The following is a 21,358-nucleotide window of genomic DNA, read 5'->3' on the forward strand; positions in this document are numbered from 1 at the left end:
GTAATAGAAAATCTGAGAGAAAATAAGCTTTATTAGCAATGAAGTTTGCTGCCTAAAAAGGGAAAATAATCAATGACTAATGATATCATTTTAATCTAGGCAATTGTAAAATATTCTCTAAAATTAAGTAACAAAACTATTTTGCCCTAATATTATTTGAGGCAATTTTTAATCATAGTGGGATGAACCAATAACTTGTCTTCATACTGGAGGGATGTCTTTCCAAGAAGAAATCAATCCTTTCTCCCCCTAAAAACACCCCCCATAGCTAAGTGTTAAAATGAGTGCATTTGTTATGAATTATCAAATTGTTCACACTGCTTTGCATGTGTACATCATATCGTCCAAAAATCTTTTGGGGATGGTGTTCAGCTTTTTTGTTTCTTTAGCTATAAATATCTTTAATTCTTCTTGCCATTAAAGTGAGCCCTCCCCATGCCATCAGCTGGTAAGGATTCCTACGCAATGTTTTATTAAACTCTGTGATCTGAATACAATGCATTTTCAAAATTTGTGGCTAAAGTTGTAGCTCTCTAATTTCATTTTAATAAAATTTTGCTAATGGACATTAGAGTTTCCACTACTTTGAAGAAAGAAAACCACTATATTTTTTCTTAGATTCTAGTAATGGTTTAGGATTTGTTTTCTACTGCTACCTTAGAGGCAGTTATTGTTTTGATTAGTTTACCTAATATTTACTTTCATGGAAAGTGCTGCTCATTTCCATAAGATTCATACCTATTTATGCATTGATTCAGTCTGGAAAGTTAAGAGATGAAATATAAATATTAAGGGAATATTAGTAGTGATAGAATATGATAATGTCATCAGTTGGGAATAGCTGCTTAACATGGTCCTCATGTACTCTGCAGGTTCAATTTGATTGAAAGAGAGAAATGAATAAAAATTGTCTTTTGAAGGAATACAAGTGTTTTATTCTTTTATTATGTGACATCTTGATTAAAATACTTCTATTTCTCCCAAGTCCAACATCACCTAGGGCCAAGTTTAATTTTTTGGAAAACATACAAAATCAATCTTCTTCCCTCTGTTGCTTTGTTAATATGCAAATCATGAGGAGATAAAATTCAAATAAAATGATTCCAGACATAGGGACCTGGTCGTTTCCTTTCTGTGTTTAGTAAATTAATCATTCATTTTTCCTCACAGTTTACAAAATTTTCAGGAAAATCTATCAGAAGTCCAACTAAAATGTTATTAAGCTGATTAAATATGGCATGTACCAAATACATTGAATTAATTTGAAATAATGCGCATTTTATCATATCCATGGTTATGCCTATATTGCAAGTGCTTACTACATTTATTATCAAAGCCATTTCTTGCTATGCATTTACCTTATTTTCTCTTCCTCATCTCCTTAAAATTAAAGGTCTCCCAGTCCAAGAAACAGGTTCTACGTTTATAGCCATATAAACAGCTTTTCAATATGATATGCACCTCTTTACGGACATTTTCTTTTTTTCTTTTTTAATAGTCCACAATATTGAGTGTTAACTTTGCAACGTGGTAACATGTTTGCCAGTGTGAAAGACACCAACCTGATTTGTGGAGTAGGTGGCTGTGGTGTTTACCCTTTAAGTCCCGATTGTCATTGTCAGAGGGCTACATCTAGAAACATTAACTCCTTGGCATTTCAGACCTGCCCATGCTTGAGTTGAGAGAAAGTCCTCAGTGGAGAGTTGCTGATGCATTCTAAGGATGCTTTGGCATGAACCAAAATAATGAGTGCAGAATTGATAAAGGCAACACGCTGACCATAGCTGCTATTATCCTCCATGTCATTGGTCTTCCATTTTTATGTTTATGTCATAGCTCACATTAAAAATGTTAAATAGGGCCTCCCCTGGTGGCACAGCGGTTGAGCACTGGACTGCGAAGCTATCTGCAGTCTCTGCAGTGCCGGTTCGATCCCCGGCCGCCAGTGAGGGTCCCACATGGCGCGACAGACCTCTCCTGTTGTGCCCGCTGCTCCCCTCAGCAGTGTATTTCATCAGTCTGCCTATTCTGCTCCCCGCTCTGGCTCTGGTGAATTCTCTCACCCTCCTGCACTTCTGACTGTACCCAGTGCTGGTATAAATAAATAAATCTTTTTAAAAAAAGTTAAATAGTTTCCAAATTCCTACAAGAAAAATAAACCCAAATACTAAAATACAGTGCAGCATAGGAGACTGTACAAAATAATTTCCAAATGGCTAATAAGCTATATTTCAGTTGTGTCTTTTTTTTAAAAAAAAAGATTTATTTATTTATACAAGAGCCGAGGTACAGGCCAGATGCATGGGAGGGTGAGAGGATTCACCAGAGCAGAGTGGGGAACAGAACAGGCAGACTGACAAAATCCACTGCTGAGGGGAGCAGCAGGTGAAACAGGAGAGGTCTGCTGCACCATGTGGGACCCTCGCTGGCCGGCCAGGATCGAACCAGCGCTGCAGAGGCTGTGGACAGCCCCACAGCGAGGCGCTCAAGCACCTGGGCCACCAGGGGAGGCCCAGTTGTGTCTTTTTTTCCTTCACTATCCACTTTGATGTGTGACTTTTTATTTACTTTTAACTTATGTTCTACTCCCAATACCTAGCGAACTGATACTTCTTTTCCATAGAGAGAACACCATTTAACAAGACTATATGCAAGATGGTGTGCATTTTTCTGTCAGAGAATTTGTAGGTGCGATAGACTCCCTGTCCTCTTACTTCATGGTTGTATGTAGTCAGTATGTATAATTCACAAAATGAGAATTTTGCGAGAATCTCAATTTCCATATTCAAATACAGTTCTAATATTTCATGTTTTACTAGTTTTTATCAGTTACCTCATACATATATTTTGAAATAACTCTCAGTTTTTATAAATGGGACTCACTGGTTCCTGTTCTCCAAATACTGAGGGTGGGGAGTATATTAAATGAACTTCTCCCCATCCTAATGCCCTTTTCTGGTGATAGTTACCCTGATTCAAATTGCTTTGGTAGAGAGATAGTTTGTGTTTCTTAGATTCTCCCACAGGACATAAAGTCCTGCTGGCTAGTTATATGATTAATGGTGTTCTGGACATGTTCAAGGGATGGTTTAAGGGATAGATCCCATATTGTCCAGATTCATTCACTGCCCTTAGTACCATTTTGTAGGGGTAGGAGTTCAAACTACTTCCTATTTTCATTTGTGTGTTTATCCATGGTGAAAAAGAAATACACTTAGAGTTCCTTTTGGGAAATCACTTTGTCAACCCACTAACTAGCTTCTTATTATATATTCTTTTGCATATTACTTTAGCTTTAGATTCTTGAATGGAAATCTTCCAACAATATTGAGTATGCTAATAAAATGAAAATATTCCAAATCATTTGCATTTTCCTTTATGTGTACATTTTTAAAACTACCTCATTTCAATTTATAGTTGTGGTGTACAAATGAACTGAATTGAAAGTATATAAGAGAACTATACCAAAAGTGATTCTAAATGCTGGGGATGGAGAGTGTGTTAGAAATCACCCCACAGGACTCCTGATTCTTTTCTTCAAAAGCCAACCCAAACATCTTTTATGATTCCATCTTTATTATTGCTGCATTACAAAATGCAGCACCTCTTATATTTTCTCTAAAATAAAATCAATAAGGCCTCCCCTGTTGGCACAGGCGGTTGAGCGCAGCACTGTAAAGGTGTCCGCAGCCTCTGCAGTGCTGGTTTGATCCCAGCCAGCCAGCGAGGGTCCCACATGGTGCTGCAGACCTCTCCTGTCGTGCCCACTGCTTCCTCAGCAGTGTATTTCATCAGTCTGCCTGTTCTGTTCCCCACTCTGTCTCTAGTGTATCCTCTCACCCTCCCACAGATCTGGCCTGTACCCTAGTTCTTGTATAAATAAATAAATAAATATTAAAAAAATAAAAATAATAAAATAAAATCAATAAATATAGTAAATAGGAACTTCTTGTATGGTTCTTTCATTGGCAATTGTCTAAGGATTTACAATTTTATACTACAATTCTTTAAATGCATCTATGTATCTCAATATAAGAAAGACACGTGGATGATATGTTAGTAGAAATTCTTCATAAATATTTTGGTAAGAGCGGGCCTCCCTGGTGGCACAAGGGGTTAAGATGCAGCACTATGAAGCTGTCTGCAGCCTCTGTAACACGAGTTTGATCCCCAGCCAGGGAGGTGACCCACATAGCACAGCAGACCTCTCCTGTCTCCCTGCTGCTCCCCTCAGCAGTGTATTTCAGCAGATCCACCTGTTCAGCTCTCCATTCTGTCTCTGGTGAATCCTCTCACCCCTACACCTCTGGCCTGTACCCCAGTTCTTGTATGCATAAATAAATGAATCTTAAAATATATATATATATATATATTTTGGTAAGAGTATACTGAAAGACATTTTTGTTTAATCTGTGAATGAGCAGTGATAGAAAATGAGGCTAAGCTGTCCGTGGCCTCTGTAGTGCGGGTTTGATCCCAGCTGGCCCCGGAGATACCCACATGGTGTGGCAGACCTCTCCTGTCTCGCCCGCTGCTCCCCTCAGCAGTGTATTTCAGTCGGTCTGCCTGTACTGTTCCCTGCTTTGTCTCTGGTCAGTCCTCTCACCCTCCCGGATATCTGGCCTGTACCCTGGTTCTTGTATAAATAAAATAAATCTTAAAAAATAAAAGAAAGTGAGACTAATTAGTAAACAAGCATGAGATCATGCAAGGCTCTGCATGATACTTGAAGAGATTTAAAATTTATCCTAAAATTTATCTGAATGCTAGTAAATATGTACAACTTTTTTAATGTTAATTAAGCTTCAATAAAGTAGTTTTTAAAAGTGGGAGGTCATTGAAAAAACATAGTAGCCAACCTTAAGGAGCTGTCAAATGAAAACTTACTATGAAGAACAGAATGTGAATTATTTTAAATTTTTTCTATTGTTTACATGTTGTAATAATATTCTGGATATATTGGGTTAATAAAATCAGTAATTAATTTCACATGATTATTTTCCTGTTTGAAATGTGATTCTAGAAAATCCATAATTACTATGGCACACATTTTATTTATGCTTGTATGACATTTCTATAGACAGACTTATGCAGAAGATGAAAGAGAGCTGAGTGGGGAAGCAGCATTTTCAGCAGTCCTATCCATAAAACGCTAGCATTTCTTTTTAATATTTATTTAATATTTATTCTTACATTCATACTGCCTTTTAAATTTCCGCTGGCACCACCTCTTCACTTCAGAATTGAAGTATTCATCAACTATTTATTAAGCACTTAATTCTAAGACATGATGTTCCAGAGGAACATGATTAAGAACTTACTAAATATCTGATTCTATAACCTGGCAATCCTTCAGGGCTTTGGGGGACCTGACACCTCGAGACAGACCTAATGTGACATTTTAAAATTCATCTCTCTCAGTGTCCAAGATAGAATGTTGTAAAAGATTCTTTCACTTTCTAGATGCACCCGGTTTCTTGGGACTATTGAACAGAAGGGACACAGGGAAATAGTAACATTATTACTCTGTTTGTTTAGCCCCAGCTTGCTTTCTTTTCAGAAATCCTAATGAGACAGAGAACATGCCCTTCTTATTCCTCTTTTTTATTTCTCTCCATCAAAATCTGGACCACAGACAGTCCTGATTAACCAACTCTCCATTGTTACTTTCTACCTGTCACTGTTTGGTTTTTCCATGATAAGGGCCTTTTAGGAAAAGAAATAGAAATTTAACAATTCCCACTTCTCATGCTCATTTGAGTCATCTATTAGTTATTGTCAGACTCTTTGGTCTTGTGGCCCCTATTCTTTGGTCAAAATTATTTTTTCCCTTACTGAGGTGACTGATTTACAATACTATATATGATTTGGGAGAACAGGTTCACACCTCCTCAGATATATGTTACCACCCCATCCCCACCTTCCAAGCAACCATAGTCCTTTACCAAACACTATTTTTCCCCCTCACCCCTTTGTTCCCACCCCCATTTAACCTCCCCCGCTAGTAGCCTCAATTCATTGGTCAACATTATTAAGGATCCAGAAGAGCTTTTGTTAGTATGGATTATAACTGTCTATAATTACCATGTTAGAAATTAAAACTGAGAAATTTAAAAAAATATGCATTTTTTAAAGATTCATTTATTTTTGCATACAAGAACTGTGATGTAGGCCAGAGGTGTGGGGTGGTGAGAGGATTCACCAGAAACAGAGTGGGAAACAGAACAGGCAGACTGACTGAAACACACTGCTGAGGGGAGCAGCAGGCGAGACAGGAGAGGTCTGCAGTGCCATGTGGGTAGCTCCTTGGCTGGGGTTCAAACTTGTGCTGCAGCAGCTGCGGAGAGCTTCATAGTGCTGACACTTAACCCCTTGCCACCCCAGGGAGGCCCAAATTAATAATTATTTATTAACATTCACTTGATACTTGAAAATCTGTAATTCCTGGCTTAAAAGAAAACACCTGGAAATTTATATCTGCTCCTGCATTTATGCTGGTACAATATAGAGTTTTAGCTGATCTTTAAGAATAAATCTGGCCTCAGACAGGTAGAGAGTTTGAAAAGGGAGGAGTTATTTTAAGTCTTTTCAAACAATTTTATGTATGTTTCTTTAACACTACACCCAAATAAGGCACATGGCAGTTTTTTTTTTTTTTTTAAAGTTAGTTGTAATGTGGAGTTTAAAACCATTATCAGTGATCTTTTTGTTCTGTTATATCATTCTCTTCCATGCTAAATCTGCTGACCTCACAACACCCTTAGCAACTGCTTTGCTAGACAAAAATGCTGACCTAAATAACATTTTCAGCTCCTTTCTCAACCTTTATGCCTAGGTTTTTATTGTAAAGGACATTTTCCTCCAATATAGACATAAACTAGAAAGATCTTGGTCAAAACTTTTGTCATATCATTTCTCCCATAAAAATATTTTTAGAGTGGCTTTTAGTGACCTTACCTCAAAAATTATTTATGTCAGAGAATCATCACTATGACATAGAGCAGGAAGTTGAATGAGTAAATTGCCAAGATTATAAATATTAGTATAAGTGGCCAATAAATAATTGCTAAGTATGTAAATGTGATTTCACACATTTGTAGTTTTCACTAAATAATTCCCTATCTCTTGATTATAGATGTTAACAAGTGAAAATATTGACTTAATTGGGTTTCCTGCAATAAAAAAATGAGTAAAAAATTCAGACATTCACAAGAAATGCTTACACAAGAGAATTTTACTCTCTGCTGAACTGTATTAAAGTAAGATAATCATATTTTTAAGTCCCTTCCCACACCTAGAACTTCGATTTATACAGTCTATCAAGATGAGTTTATCCACAAATGTACTCCTTTAATGACATGAATTTCTAATTTATGAATTTACACATTGATCCTTCCTCAATTCTTATTTTGTTTATTTAATATTGATATATGAATCTTGGTTTTAAATTATTTTACTATTTTATATATCTTTTTTTTTCGGTAATTTTAAAAATTTATTTATTTTACTAGAAGTGGGATGTAGGGCAGAAGTGTGGGGGCAGGGGGGTTGTGAGAGGCTTCACCAGGACAGAGTGGGGAGCAGAACAGGCAGATCTACTGAAATACACTGCTAAGGGGAGCAAGCAGGTGAGACAGGAGAGCCATGAGCTCCCTGGCTGGGGAACTAACTCAGACCGCAGCCATGATAGCACTGAGACTTAACCCCTAGGCCACCAGGGAGGCCCTAGTATTTTATATTATGCAGTGATTCTAACATTTGCATGTTAGCCTTCTTTCTGCACTTTTCCTGAGGGATGTTAGAGTACACTCCCAACAGTTTCTTGTTCCAGGCACAACTCTTTTTGTTTTTTTTAATGCTCTCATGCAATACTTATTTGTATAATTAAATGTATTTATTTTATTACATCTTTCATTTTTATAGCATTTGGTTTTTCCCCTCAGGCATAATTCCCTTAGTTCTCCCAGCACCACAGCACCCGTGATCCATCACCACAGTCCCTTGTGCTCTTCCCTCCCCTGTTTTGACCCATTACCCCTCCACCCCTGCTGTATGCCTCAGATCTATGGACAGTTTTTAAGTTTTGTCTTTTTCATGATCTTTTGTTCAATTTCTCTATGTTCCACATATAATTGAAACCATCTGATATTTTTCTTTTTCCTTCTGACTTACTTCGTTTAACATAATCCCCTTTGGCTCCATCAATGTTGCCACAAATGGCATGAGTGTATCTTTTTGATCACTGTGTCCTATTCAATTGTGTATATAGACCACATCTTCTTGATCCATGTATCTTTTTGTGGGCATTTAGGTTGGTTCCCTATCTTGGCTATTGTAAACAGTGCTGCAATAAATATAGAGGTGCAGGTTTCCCTTCGAATTAGTGTTTTTGTGTCCTTTGAGTAGATTCCTAGGAGTGGAATTGCTGAATCATATGGTAGATCCATATTTAGATCCTCCACACAGCTTTATATAGTGGCCAGATCAGTTTATATTCCCACCAGCAGTGTAAGAGGTTTCCTACTTCTCCATGTCCTTGACAGCCACAACTCAATGAAAATTTTCTTTGATTTCTCTAAGATATATTCAAGGTCCATTCTGACCCCGCTATGGACTGACCTTACCAAGAGACATAGCTGCTTTGAACTATCATATATGAGTCATTCAGTTAATTCCCTCACCCAGCTCTTCTAGTTATAATTAACTTCCTTTGATGATTTTCCACTGGGAGAGAATGTACTGGTCTGGCTGACGTGACTCTCCTATCAAGTTGACACTTGTGTTCCTCATTGTGAATTAACAAATCGACATTCAGGTTTACTCTGAAATATCCTGGGAATTGCTTAGCGTGGTCCAACATCCCTAATTCTGATCAACACTAAAGCACTGACAACACTGTTTCTAGACCTGGATCATGATCAATGTATTAAGGAATTTCCACTGGGTAAGAGCCTTTAGAAGCCAGTTTTTCTCTGTTAATATACTTACATGTTAGAATGTCATTTGTCGCTTTTCACATATCTTTAAGATAATATCCACAGGTGAGATCTGATAGATTTGAGTTCAATCTTGTGTTGAAAACTCACTGTTTTCTTATAATGGACAGTGTTTTTCTATAGATAAAACCTCTTTGAATGGGCTTAGACTTAATTGCTATTACCCAGGAAGGATTTTTTTTTTCCAAAAAAAGAAAAGCACTCTTGGGCCTCCCCTGGTGGCGCAGCGTTTGAGCACTGGGCTGCGAGGCTGCCCACAGCCTCTGCAGCGCTGGTTTGTTCCCGGGCCGCCGGCGAGGGTCCCACAAAACCCACAAAAATAAAAAAATAAAAAAAAAGAAAGAAAGAAAAAGAAAAGCACTCAAACTTGATGTATTTTATTTCAAAAGTGGTTTTTCTTTTCATGATTTTGCTATTTTGAAGTAAATTTTAATTTTTTTCTTGAGAAATAAATCTGCAGCATTGTTTTGTGTTGAGACAAAATATTGTCAGGTTTTCCAGAAATGGGGATAATCCAGGGGGTTAATAGAATGAAATAAACAGTTTTTCCCTTTAAACCATCACTACTAAAGAGATACTGCTAAGACTGGACAGCACTTTCCAGTGTATAAATATGTATAATAAATATTCTGCCAGAGTTTTCTTAATTCAACCTGTCAGATGAGGAAAGAAAATGCTTTCTATTCTAAGGGTAAAGTAAAGAGACCCAGAATGGTTCTATGACTTGTCCAAGTTCACACAGGAATTTAGATGCAGGTTAAACTTTGTCTGTGATTCCAAAGAAGAAAGCGCATATCAAGAACTCAAATGCATTACAAATTGCTGCTGCATTATGGTGAGTTAAGCTGATGTATATTTAAATTACTGCATATACTTTTATTTATTAATGAAATAGTTTTAGGTGAAATTTCACTAGACTACTTGTTTTTTGTTTTGTCTTGTTGAATGTGTGACAATTTTGTGAACTGTTTCATCTATATCTGTCAGAATTTGTTCCTACAAACTTGGAATGATTTTTTGCTTCCTCACAATGAACACAGTAAGGCACAATCCAATGCTTTAGATGCATAAAGCATGCAACTTTCCAAACACCAGTCCATGTTTGTGATAATACTACAAGTTTTGACCCCTCCCCCTCCACACCAGTAGGAATTCAAATTATTTTCACATAAATCCCATCAAAACAGGGAAAAATGTGTGGTGCATTTATAATGGCATCCACTGTGTTATCAAATATGTATCTTTCTGACTGGAATTAATTTCTCTTTCAACAACATCGATGGAAGCCAAATCCTCTCATTACCATGTTATATGACAGATAAATGGAAGAATTTCCCACAGGACAGCTCTGGTATTATACAGTTCAAACCAAGTTTCTCCCCCATCCACAAACCTTCAATGCTACGTCACCTAGGACACATTCATATCCCAATAATGCATATCTGAGTCACAACACTGGGTCAGACAGAATGGAGAACTATGCGCATTTTCCTGGAAGCCATTTCTATTTGGGTGACTAGAAATAACATAACTTGGGTATGGCTGAAAAACTATGTAAGTATATCCCAGTAAATCCAAAGTAAATGTTTCTCAACTCACCTTCACCTTAGTCTTATCCCAGAAGTTTCTTTGACCACACCACCTGACAGAAGGTAAATGTGACAGGTAATCTTTCTTTTGCATATTTTTTAAAACACTTAACCATGTGGATATATGAGACCTTGAAAAAGTCATCATTAAGGGCATGACCTTGAGGTTAGACCTTCCTTAGCATCATGTAGAATACGCTTCTGCCAATTTGTTCTTCCTGTACTGTCGATGTGTAATATAACTTTATTTTTCAGAATCTCTCCTATATTCTCTCTAGACTTAAATGTTTCTTTATACTAATCTAATGGCTCCTCAAGTCCACAGATTTAAGTATTTGCAAATTTTAATATACATGCACATAGGTCATGTAAGCTTCAGAGAGCCATCCCATGCTATCTCAACCATCTGTGACTCCTGAAATGCAGTGATTAATGTCCATTCCAAATATGTTTCACATAATTCAGTGTATCTCCTTCATGTTGCATGTAAATGTTTAAAGATTGATGAAAATCTCTTCCACTAATTCAGAAAAGCTCAAAAATAGCTTCATTTTCAATCCCAGCCTTACTTCTCTCACCAAGGATTCAACTGAATTGCCCTTGCTGAATTTTGTGATTGCCAGATCGCCAGGCCCCAAACACAATCCCAGCCATCTACTCATTAACTAAAGGTCTGGGTATAGGATATTGACTTATCTTTCTTGATTGACTTACTTTGGTGCCTCTGACTGAGAGATTGACTCAAATGTGTTCCTCATTCAGGGTACTATTACTCCCATCATACTAGAAATATCTCTGAGTAGCCAGAAGTCAGCATAAGAGAGTATGAAATAAAACACTGAGGAATTCATGTCAACTTTCCCAGCACTCTGGGGTGTGTGTGTGTGTGTGTGTGTGTGTGTGTGATTTTTTAAAGCATCTGTTACTTTCACACCTTAAGACATGGGGAAGGAGTGTAGAAAGGAACTATGTTTTTTGCAATTAAAGTGAAAATAATCTGATACTGTTGAAAGTGTGTTGATAGCTGTAATGACATACCCTGAAATATTTTTTTTAAATAGTTGGATCCATAGGAACTAATTTTTTTGATTTCCTGAGCTTAGATAAGTGAGCCAATGGTAAATAAGGTCTTTCTTCTGATGCAGTAACAATGAAGAACATAGGCCAGTGAAGATCAAGATCAAATCCAGTAGAGGTATATCATTTTAGGAGGACTGAGTCCTCTTATTGATTAGAAATAATATAGTGTGTCATCTGCTTGTTCATACCATCCTTTGAGACTTACAAATGTTTTCAGAAAATGTAAGTGAAGTAGGAGCTCTAATGAGAAAAAGAATGAGGAAAGACAATAACATGTCCATAGCATCTTCAATAAGTAGATCTCTGTTTCTATTCAAGGCCCCTTAAATTTACAAATTAGTATTCATGACCCGTAAGGATAGACTGTGGAGTATTGGGATATACTGCAGTTCTGCCCCTTCCTATACATATTCCATCACCTTCTTCATTACTTAACTATAGCTTTATTCCTGTAACAAAAATAAATCAAGAATCATTCTTCCTTGTAAACACATGAGACACAACACTTACCTTTTGACTTAGAAAATATTGAGATAGAGCGTGTGTTAATCCTGTGATGATGGATAAGTTCCATTATATCTCCACTTGGCCTCCGCAGCAGGGTGATCATACTTCTCAATTGGAAGCTCAGAGTTCCAAGATGAAAATACTAGAAACTGCCATAAAGAGGGGGAAAAAATGCATGTTTTGCTCTCCCTCACTGTCCCTGGATGAGCTCAGTGTGGTAGTCAATAGTCAATAAGCCTAGAAAACCAATTTCTTGGAGAAAAACTTAGTGTTGTTTCTATGATAACAACCAAACCCTCTATATTAACCCAGAGGTCATAGCCGCAACCACGGCCATTTTAGCCAGAGTTCTCAAAGATACTTACAGGTTAAGAGAATAATGAGGGGCATATAGAAAAGATGGTGATGTGGAGTGGTAATTGTGTTCTTGTTCTTGTTATCTATTATTATATAACAAATCATTATACTACTAGTGACTTGCTATAACACTTTATTATCTCTTACAATATTAAAGGACTTGGTGAGACAACATTTCTGCTCCTTGTGGCATTTACAGGGCAAATCCATGATATATTGCTGGTGGTTGGACCACTCTGGAGGAACCAAAATGCTTTTATCCACTTATCTACCCACTTGGCAACCTGGCTTTTAGAAGGCTGGGCTCAGATGGGACTCTGTACCTATCTATGTTGTTGCTAAAGATGGAAGTTGTAACTACTAGTCCTCTAAAACGTTAGACCTATCCTTCAGACTGAATATGTGTGCCCTCCCCCCAATTCATATGTTGAAGCCCTAAAACCCAATGAGAAGGCGTTTTGAGTTGGGATCTTTAGGAGGTAATTGGGGTTAGATTAGAGCATAAAGAAGGTCATTGTGATGGAGTTAATGGCCATGAATAAAGAGAAAATAGGAAAGTGTGGTCTCTTTCTCTGCCATGTGAGGTATAGTCAAAGGATGGTGAGATAGAATTTAAGAAGAGGGTCATCCCCCAAAATTGAATCTTCCAACACCTCATTCTTCAATTTCCAAACTATGAGAAATGAATGTCTGCTGTTTAAGTCTCCTGGTCTAGAGTACTTTGTGAAACAGCCTGAACTGACTATGATAGCCTAGAGCTAGCATAGTATTACTTCTTTCATATTCATTTTTAATTTTTTTTATTTTATATATATATATATTATATTTTACATTGCTCTTGTACAGTGTTTGCTTTTTCCTCTCAGGTGTAGTGTCCGTGGAATTCCCACCACTAGTTCACCTGAGACCCATCACCATAGTCCCTTGTGCTCTTCCATCTCCTGTTTTGATCCCTCTCCTGCCCCCTCCCCTGCAGAATGTCTCTGATTTATAGTTGCCTGTTAATTTTGTTTTGGATTTTTTTTTAATTGTTATTATTTTTTCCCCGATCCCTTATTTGGTTCTGCTATATTCCTCCTATAAGTGAAGCCAGCCGATATTTTTCTTTTTCTTTCATGTTGTATTGGTCAAGGCAGTCACAGACTAGCCCATATATAAGGGGGTGAAATGTAAGCTCAATTTCTCTTAGAAAGGTCACAAACACACAAAAAAATATGTGTCCACCTTTAACTTCCTACACTTTCCTTGATAGAGGTTGTTCAAGCTCCAGAATCAAGTCCATAATCTTTCCCAAAGCAGAAGACTTCAGCCTCCAGCACTGATTACAAAAGCCTTAGGGGCATACCCTGGTCAAATCTGAAGTGTACCACACCCAAGCACAGATAAACAGACATTGTTCTACTAGCTCTGAAAGGTGTTGAAGTTTGATAGAGAGAAACATAATTATGCAGGTTTTTTTTTTTTTCTGGAAATCTTTGGAAGCAAAGTTTAAATCTTCCCATTTATAAAAATATATGGGAGAAACTGGAAGGGATCCAGAGAAAATCAGCTGAAAAGATTAAATGATAGGAAATTACTTCTCTGAACAAAATGAAGGAGTACAGGCTATTGAGCCACAACAAAGGAAGCTATCCAAGCTTAATAGTGTTTAAGAAGATACCCTGAGAAGGAAATTAAGTAGGTGGTCCACTTTGAAAGCACTGTAGCAAGAGGAAATGACATATCAAAATAGATAAAACAGGGGTAGGATCTTTCTGTCTATTAGAGAATCATAGAGCTTGAAACCAGATATTTTAAAAGTGAAAAAATTCACTGGTTTTTAGAGTTAGTATATTATTACTTAACTCAGTTGTTTTACATTTATGGGAAAAATAATAGCAGGATGAAAAGGAGGAGGAAAAAATGCACAATGTGGTCCCTGACGTTAGGTTGTTGACACTCTATTTGGGAAGACTACAAATGTACATTAAATGAATATTTAAAAGTCACAGTTTATGAACATATATAAGGCCCCGCCAAATGGACTGCCCCATGTCCATCTGTATTTCCCCCTGATAGAATAGCCTTTCTGTCTTCCTTTTGGTTGCTTCAGTGCCTTCCCTGGTGTTAAGTTATAGGATGAGTTATAGGAATGGAAAAAAAAATAAAAGTTTTTCCATTAATTTACTAGACTGCAAAACACTGATGGGTGAACCAATGGAGAGAGAGATTTTCAACCATCATAGCAGTTGTGAAAGCAAGAAATAAGTGTGAAAATAACCAATAGATTTTACTCATCCCAGCCTGCTCAACTGGTTGCATCTTCAAAATGAATGAATGCCAACCTCTCCTCACCCAATACCAGCCTCTTTTTTTCATTCTTGGCACACCGTAAATCATATCCTATTTCTAAATTTAGTTCATACCAGTGTCCATCTATTTTCCCCTTATTTATCTCTTAGCCTTTCCCCTACAGGGAAATAATACAAATTATTTATAATTATTTTTGTATATTTATAATTATATGATATATAATTATATAAACTATGCATTTGAATCACCACCCAAAAACTCATGCTAGGAAAATCAGAATGTTTTTAAAGGAATGATGAGGACAGAGCAGATTCTCTGTTTCCACATTCAAGTCTCTAGAGGTATGATGGGAGGTGTGGTGGAAGGGGACTTTCTGAACATACCAGCTTTCCCACAGAAACAGTAAGAGCTGAAAATTCATTATTGACTTTCGTGTACAAAGTGCCAGATATAGATATAGATAGACATACAAATATAGTTATAGTTATATGTTAGGTTGTGAATCATAAGAACATGGCCAAATTTTTAGGTTTCAAAAAGTTGAACCTTAACTGTTTTCATCTGGTAAAGCCTAAAGATATTTTGCTTTACTCCATATACTAACTTTTTCATACATAATACATTTAGCAAAACTGGGGGAGGTTCTAAAAGTTTAAATAACCTGTGAAATATCACATGGGTGCTAAGAAAATAAACCAATCTAATAACAGCATTTTATTCAATTCCAAAAACCCCATCCACTATCTCTGTTATACAATGGTTTATCTAATTAAGAATGTCTTATTTTGCATACTTTGGGAAACACTTCCTCCTATGGTCAGTGTCATTTCTGCACTATTTTTTATTAGAGAATCTTATTGGAATGAAACATTTAGATTCTAAACAGTCTTTGTGAATGCAACCTCTTGAAGTTAGACACTCTCTTGTGGGAGTGCCTTTCCCTGGCTGCAGTGTGTAGACTATCCCTATGAAATCTTTCCTAAGCTGAAATGGCATAAAATGAAGAAATAATCACCATTAATTTATATGGGAAAAATTTTGTGCATTCCCAGAATGAAAAATTAATCTACCAAGTCATACCAAGTAACACGTAAAAGCTAAAGTAATACTAATAACATAGTAAAAGCAGGAATGACAAGATACACACACAGCCTATATAAAGTAGTTCCTGGGAGGAAGTTGTTGTACCACTTGTGGCTGGGTGGGGTGCATGCCGAACCGCTGCTGTAAAACTAACACTCATCACTATTTCTGCCTTTTACTTCTTGTAAAAGTAAAAATACTCTTTGGATTTCTCTCATTAGTGAAAACAGGTGTGCATGTAGGTCTTTCATAAAAATGAAGTGGTGTCAGGCAAACTTTTGAAAAATGGGGAATACTTTTTTATGGACCCTGACAAATGAGTCCAAATAATAATAAAGTCAAGTCAAGAAAAAAGTACAAAAACATTTAAAATATATTGGCCACGGATTCTGAAAACATAGTCCTGCCTGATATGAGATAATGTGATTATATCATAGACCTGCATCCTGCCTGCTGGGACTCAAATGAAGTGATCACCTCATTTAGGCAAAATGGTGTCTGTAGCTATCTAGGCTATATGGTGTTCAGAAAGAAAGGAGAGACATCCAAGCTGCAGACAACAGAAATGAGATTCGAATCTGAGAATAGACAGGGGCTGAGGGCCCATAATATATATATAGTTCTTAATATAAAAAAAGAACATGTTTGGGGGATTGGGGTCAGTTTTTAACTGTAGGCAGAAGGCCAGTTTGATATAACTTCATTAGGAAAGGGTAATGTCCTGTTCATCTTTGAATTCCGAGTAAAATGACTGGTTCATAACGGGTGCTTAATACAAGGATGATGAATTGAATTGGTTTCTAGGCAGCAAACTATTCGTGACAGCAGAGGTTCAAACTTAACTATGTTGAATATTATGTTCCAGAGACATGGTGAGATATGAGGGAAAGAGAAGAATTAGAAATCAAGTGTCAACTAGTTCATGTATCTGGTCCTTATTCCACATGCATTTACATTGAATAAAAATGTCATGAAAACAGAGAAATAGAAAATCTAGCTTCTTACTGTTATAACTGAATTTCGGTGGAAGTTACAGTGCTGGCTTAAAAGAAATATTTGTAGTGTCAGTTCTCAGAAAGAAGGAATTACTTATTTAGATAATATAGTACTTAAGATTATTTAAAGGCAAAATTTTGATTCATGTCATAATCTAAGGCCAAGTTACAGTTCTCAAAAATGTTACCGTGAGCAGAGATAAACCAGATCTGATAAAAGTTTGAAGTTGGATTTGAAGAAAAAAGTTCTATGGAGAGAAAATCTAGATCTGAAAAAAAACATATCAAGCAAGATTGTAGATTATTTTAGGGAGCAAAGTATTGCTCCTTAAGATGTAAACTTTAGTTTGTAAGAAAATTTTCTAAGGTTACATATAGTTCTGGTTTTATGCCTGTGTATGTATGTACACACATATATATGTGCACACATATATTATGCATATATAATCATATATATATGATATATAATCATATATAATCAATTATATACATATATATTTGTTCTTTAAAAGAAACATGGTTTTAGCAAATTAAAGCAAGGTTTTTTTCCCCCCATAACCAAATGTATATTCCTGTGTTGCGTGGAGTTCCTATAAAAGAGATGCACATCAATAGTTTCTGCTACCAAGGTTGTCATCTTGTGCTATAGCAAAACAACTCAGACATGACAACAGGGGGAAAGAATGAGCGACTGATAATTTGACAAGACCGGAGTGTCTCAAACAATACAGGTAGAATTTATCCTTATACTTATTTTCTTAAGAACATAATCATTTCAGTTTAAGCTGTGTCCACCTCTTATCTCAGCTTAGAAGTAGAAGAAGAAATACAAGAAGTCATAAGATTTCACTTAAAAGAATAACCTCTCTCCAGGATTTTGCCAGGACTGAAAAAACATTTAAAGAATGTCTTCCCAAAATCACTAGCTGTATAGACAGCTGTGTTCCTATAGAAATTTTACCATTTCATTTCTTGGCAATATTTTTTGAGGCATTTAGGATGAGAAGTAATCCCATGACTCTGGTAGCTAAGAAGGGCACTTCAACCCATTTCCAGGCTCTCCCATCCACTGTGATACATTCTGTATAGGAGAAGAAAAAGAAAATAAATTCCCAGGTGTCCTGATATGGGGCATAGACATACGTGTGTGTGTGTCCATATGTGTGCACTTCAATTAAGATAACTATTCTTTCTCCTGTTAAAAATTCACTTTCATTTACCTTTCATCTCCGTGAAATTCAAATTTTTCACAGAATATACAGAATATATAAGTTAAAGTGTTGAAAGCACAAACCAGTACAAATTACTTAGAATAAGAGACAGTCACTGGACCCTCTTTAGCTAAATAAATATACAAGGTATTAAAATACAGAAGCCATTAGAGCAAATCGAGTGAAATGTCTGCTTATTAAGGGAAAAAAATACATATTGTATGAGAAAGTCATTGCCTAGAAAGCAATATATAAATGTGTATTAAAAGTATTTGTTCTTGTTATTCATCCCTACATTAGCATATTTGAAACTACTTTGTATTCATTCTATATGGGTAGTGTACCTGTTACTTCAGGTAGGAATTCTAATACTACTTGCTTTTTATAAGTAAATTTCTTTCTTTGTAGCAAAATTGCCTAAATTGTTTTAGGTTCTTCAAAATTCATGTTGTATTACATTTCATTTTGGTCATTTCTACACAAAAGAGTGAATTTCAAGACACGAAAGATCAGTATTTTGCAATGTAACAATTGAATATTGAAAGAGTTATGTCCTAACATCAAAAGGTCAGATTGTAGAAAAGACTATAAAAATGTGAGAAATATGTCCATGGTTCTCTGTGAAGCCTGTGGGATTCTGGATGAAACATTATTTTTCATTTTGTAAAAACTTATTTTGCATGAAAGTAAGTGATTATTGCAGACAAGAGTTTTCAAATGAGAAAAAATAATTTTAAGCAATATTTAAATTTAAGAAGAATTTTCTTTAAAAGACTTATTTATTTATACAAGAACTGGGATACAAGCCAGAGGCATGGGAGGGTGAGAAAATTCACCAGAGACAGAGCTGGAGCGGAACAGGCAGACAGACGACTGAAAACACTGCTGAGGGGAGCAGTGGGTGAGACAGAAGAGGTCTGTGGCGCCATGTGGGTATCTCCCTGGCCAGCTGGGAATCAAACCCTTGCCGCAGAGGCTGCGGACAGCTTCACACTACTGTGCTCAACACGCTGCGCCACCGGAGAGGCCCCTAAATTTAAGAAGAATTTTAACAAATAAAAGCTATATCCTTTAATTATATACCTATGTATAATTGAATGTAGCTATATATATGTGTGTGGGTATGTATATATATATATATATATATATATATATATATATGTATGTATGTATATCTCTACACATACACACATATACACAGAGAGAGACAGATTTTTTGTTCAGGTCAGGTAGCTCTCAGATTATACAATTTTATTTGTTTCATCAGGTGAAATCAGTTTATACTTCTTTTTCTACAGAAAGATAAACAGGAAGCAAAATATAAATATATGCAGATAAGTAAATAACTGAAAGGGGAATTTAACCCCTGTATATGTTATCTATCAACACTGCATGTTCATTCTTTAATTATTTAGTGTTTGGGTATTATCCAGCTTGACCATAAGTTACTTAATAAAATATAACAATTAGGAAGCCCTCTGAATTGCATCCAAGTAGGACTATGTGGTAGACATGGTGATGTGATACCCAGATTGTTCTGGAAGGAAATATTTGATGCCTAGCTTTTGGGAGGAAAGTCAGCAGACTGCCCCCAGCTAATAGTTCCTTCTGCAGAGGATGGCCTTATTTGAGGCACACTCTTCTTAGGGAAATCCACATGTGGTGGCTGAGTCAGGCAAGAGTTTAAATACCTGACTATTCTGGCCCCAAACTGGACACTGATGAGCAAGTGTTGTTCTGGGGCTCCCCACCGGGGTAGCCAAGTCTGTCAGGTCTGCATCTTATTTTGACTTCTTCCTCAGCCTGATCTTTCTTCTATCTCTCTTAACAGATGTTAATTCCTCCTATCTTATATCACAATTTTGCCTCACATCTGCTTCTGGAAAACTCAATCAGCAACAGTTGGCACCAGGAGTGATCTGAGAAAGGAGGCAATAAGATAGTGTTTTGGAACCAAATCACTCACCGCTCAACTTCCTGTGAAGATTGCTGGTGGCAAGAGGACTATGGTGAGTTTTCAGCACAAGGTACTTATTAAATTGTTAAAACTTTGAGGGGAATTAGGAGGATGTAGTGGAAGAGACTGTCCTAGCAGACGCAGTATAGTAGATATGTGGTACTTATGGAAAAAATATTAAATATAAGGATAAGGGAGCCTAGAAAATGTGCTCAGCATCATTAGTCATTAAGGAAATTAAAATGAAAACCACAATGAGTCCAATTAATTCCAGTCGGATGGCTATAGTGAAGAGGACAGGCAATAATAAGTGTTGGCAGGGATATGGAGGCACTGGAAACCTTATAATTGCTGGTGTAAATGTACAAAAACCCACTCTCTTTGGAAAACAGTTCCTCAAAAATTTACTCATAGAGTCACTATTTGATCTTGAAATTCCACTCCTAGATATATACCTAACATATATGACATAATATGTCTACACAGAAACTTGTACAGAAATGTTACTACCGGCATTATTCATATACCAAAAGTGGATCAAGCTAAATTTCCATCAGCTGATGAGTGGCTACAGTGTGACATGTCCATGCAATTGAATATTACTCAAGATTAAAAGAAAAGAAGTACTAATACGTGAATCTTGAGAAAATTATGCTAAGTGAAAGAAGCCAATCACATCCACATATTATATTACCCTATTCATATCAAATATCTAGAATAGACAAATTTACAAAGATAGAAAGTTAATTGATGCTTGTTAGGGCTGGGGTAGGAGGTAGGAGCTGGTGGGCTGATGCTGATTAATATGTGGTTCTTTTGGGAGGACAAAAATACTATGAAGTTATGTCATGATGATGGTTGCATAACACTGAATATACTAAACACTGTGGATTGTAGTCTTTAAATGATACAGGAATTATGTCTCAATAAAACTGTTCAAAGATTATATCCACCTGACCTGGGAAAGTGGGGTTTCTCTTGTGGGGAAAAAGAGTAACACGGTTGCACTACAAAATAACAAGAGGTTGAGGGAGAGAAGCAGACCACTGAAAGGCAGGTGTGAGGATCCATGAATTTCTTTATTAGTGTATAAAGAAGCAAGAGGTGGCTAGTTCATAGAGACCTCGGAAAGATATATATGCTCCAGAGAAAGGTGATAACCCCCTAGAGATTTAGGATCAGCCACAACCTTAAAATTGTAAAAGTTCTCTGGTCAAGTACGTGGAATATTCCCACCAAAGTAAAAGATAAATGAGTTTCTTCAGGTTCTAAAAGCAGCGATTTCCACACG

The 21,358-nt window shown here is 36.6% G+C and overlaps 1 protein-coding gene across 4 annotated transcripts in view; it reads left to right on the top strand.

Annotated features, from left to right (window-relative positions):
* PPP4R3C (protein phosphatase 4 regulatory subunit 3C) overlaps positions 1 to 21,358 on the top strand; it is a 382,556-nt gene that overhangs the window by 302,766 nt on the left and 58,432 nt on the right. For all 4 annotated transcript variants that reach the window (XM_054695806.1, XM_054695807.1, XM_054695808.1 and 1 more), the window contains one exon: positions 19,942 to 20,119. In XM_054695806.1, the coding sequence (XP_054551781.1) occupies positions 20,117 to 20,119 (3 nt within the window). In that variant the 5' untranslated portion in view covers positions 19,942 to 20,116. The remainder of the gene's footprint in view (positions 1 to 19,941; positions 20,120 to 21,358) is intronic.

This window comes from Talpa occidentalis, unplaced genomic scaffold (assembly GCF_014898055.3).
Source record: "Talpa occidentalis isolate TD23 unplaced genomic scaffold, MPIMG_talOcc4v2.1 talOcc4.15, whole genome shotgun sequence".
Lineage (NCBI taxonomy): Eukaryota > Metazoa > Chordata > Mammalia > Eulipotyphla > Talpidae > Talpa > Talpa occidentalis.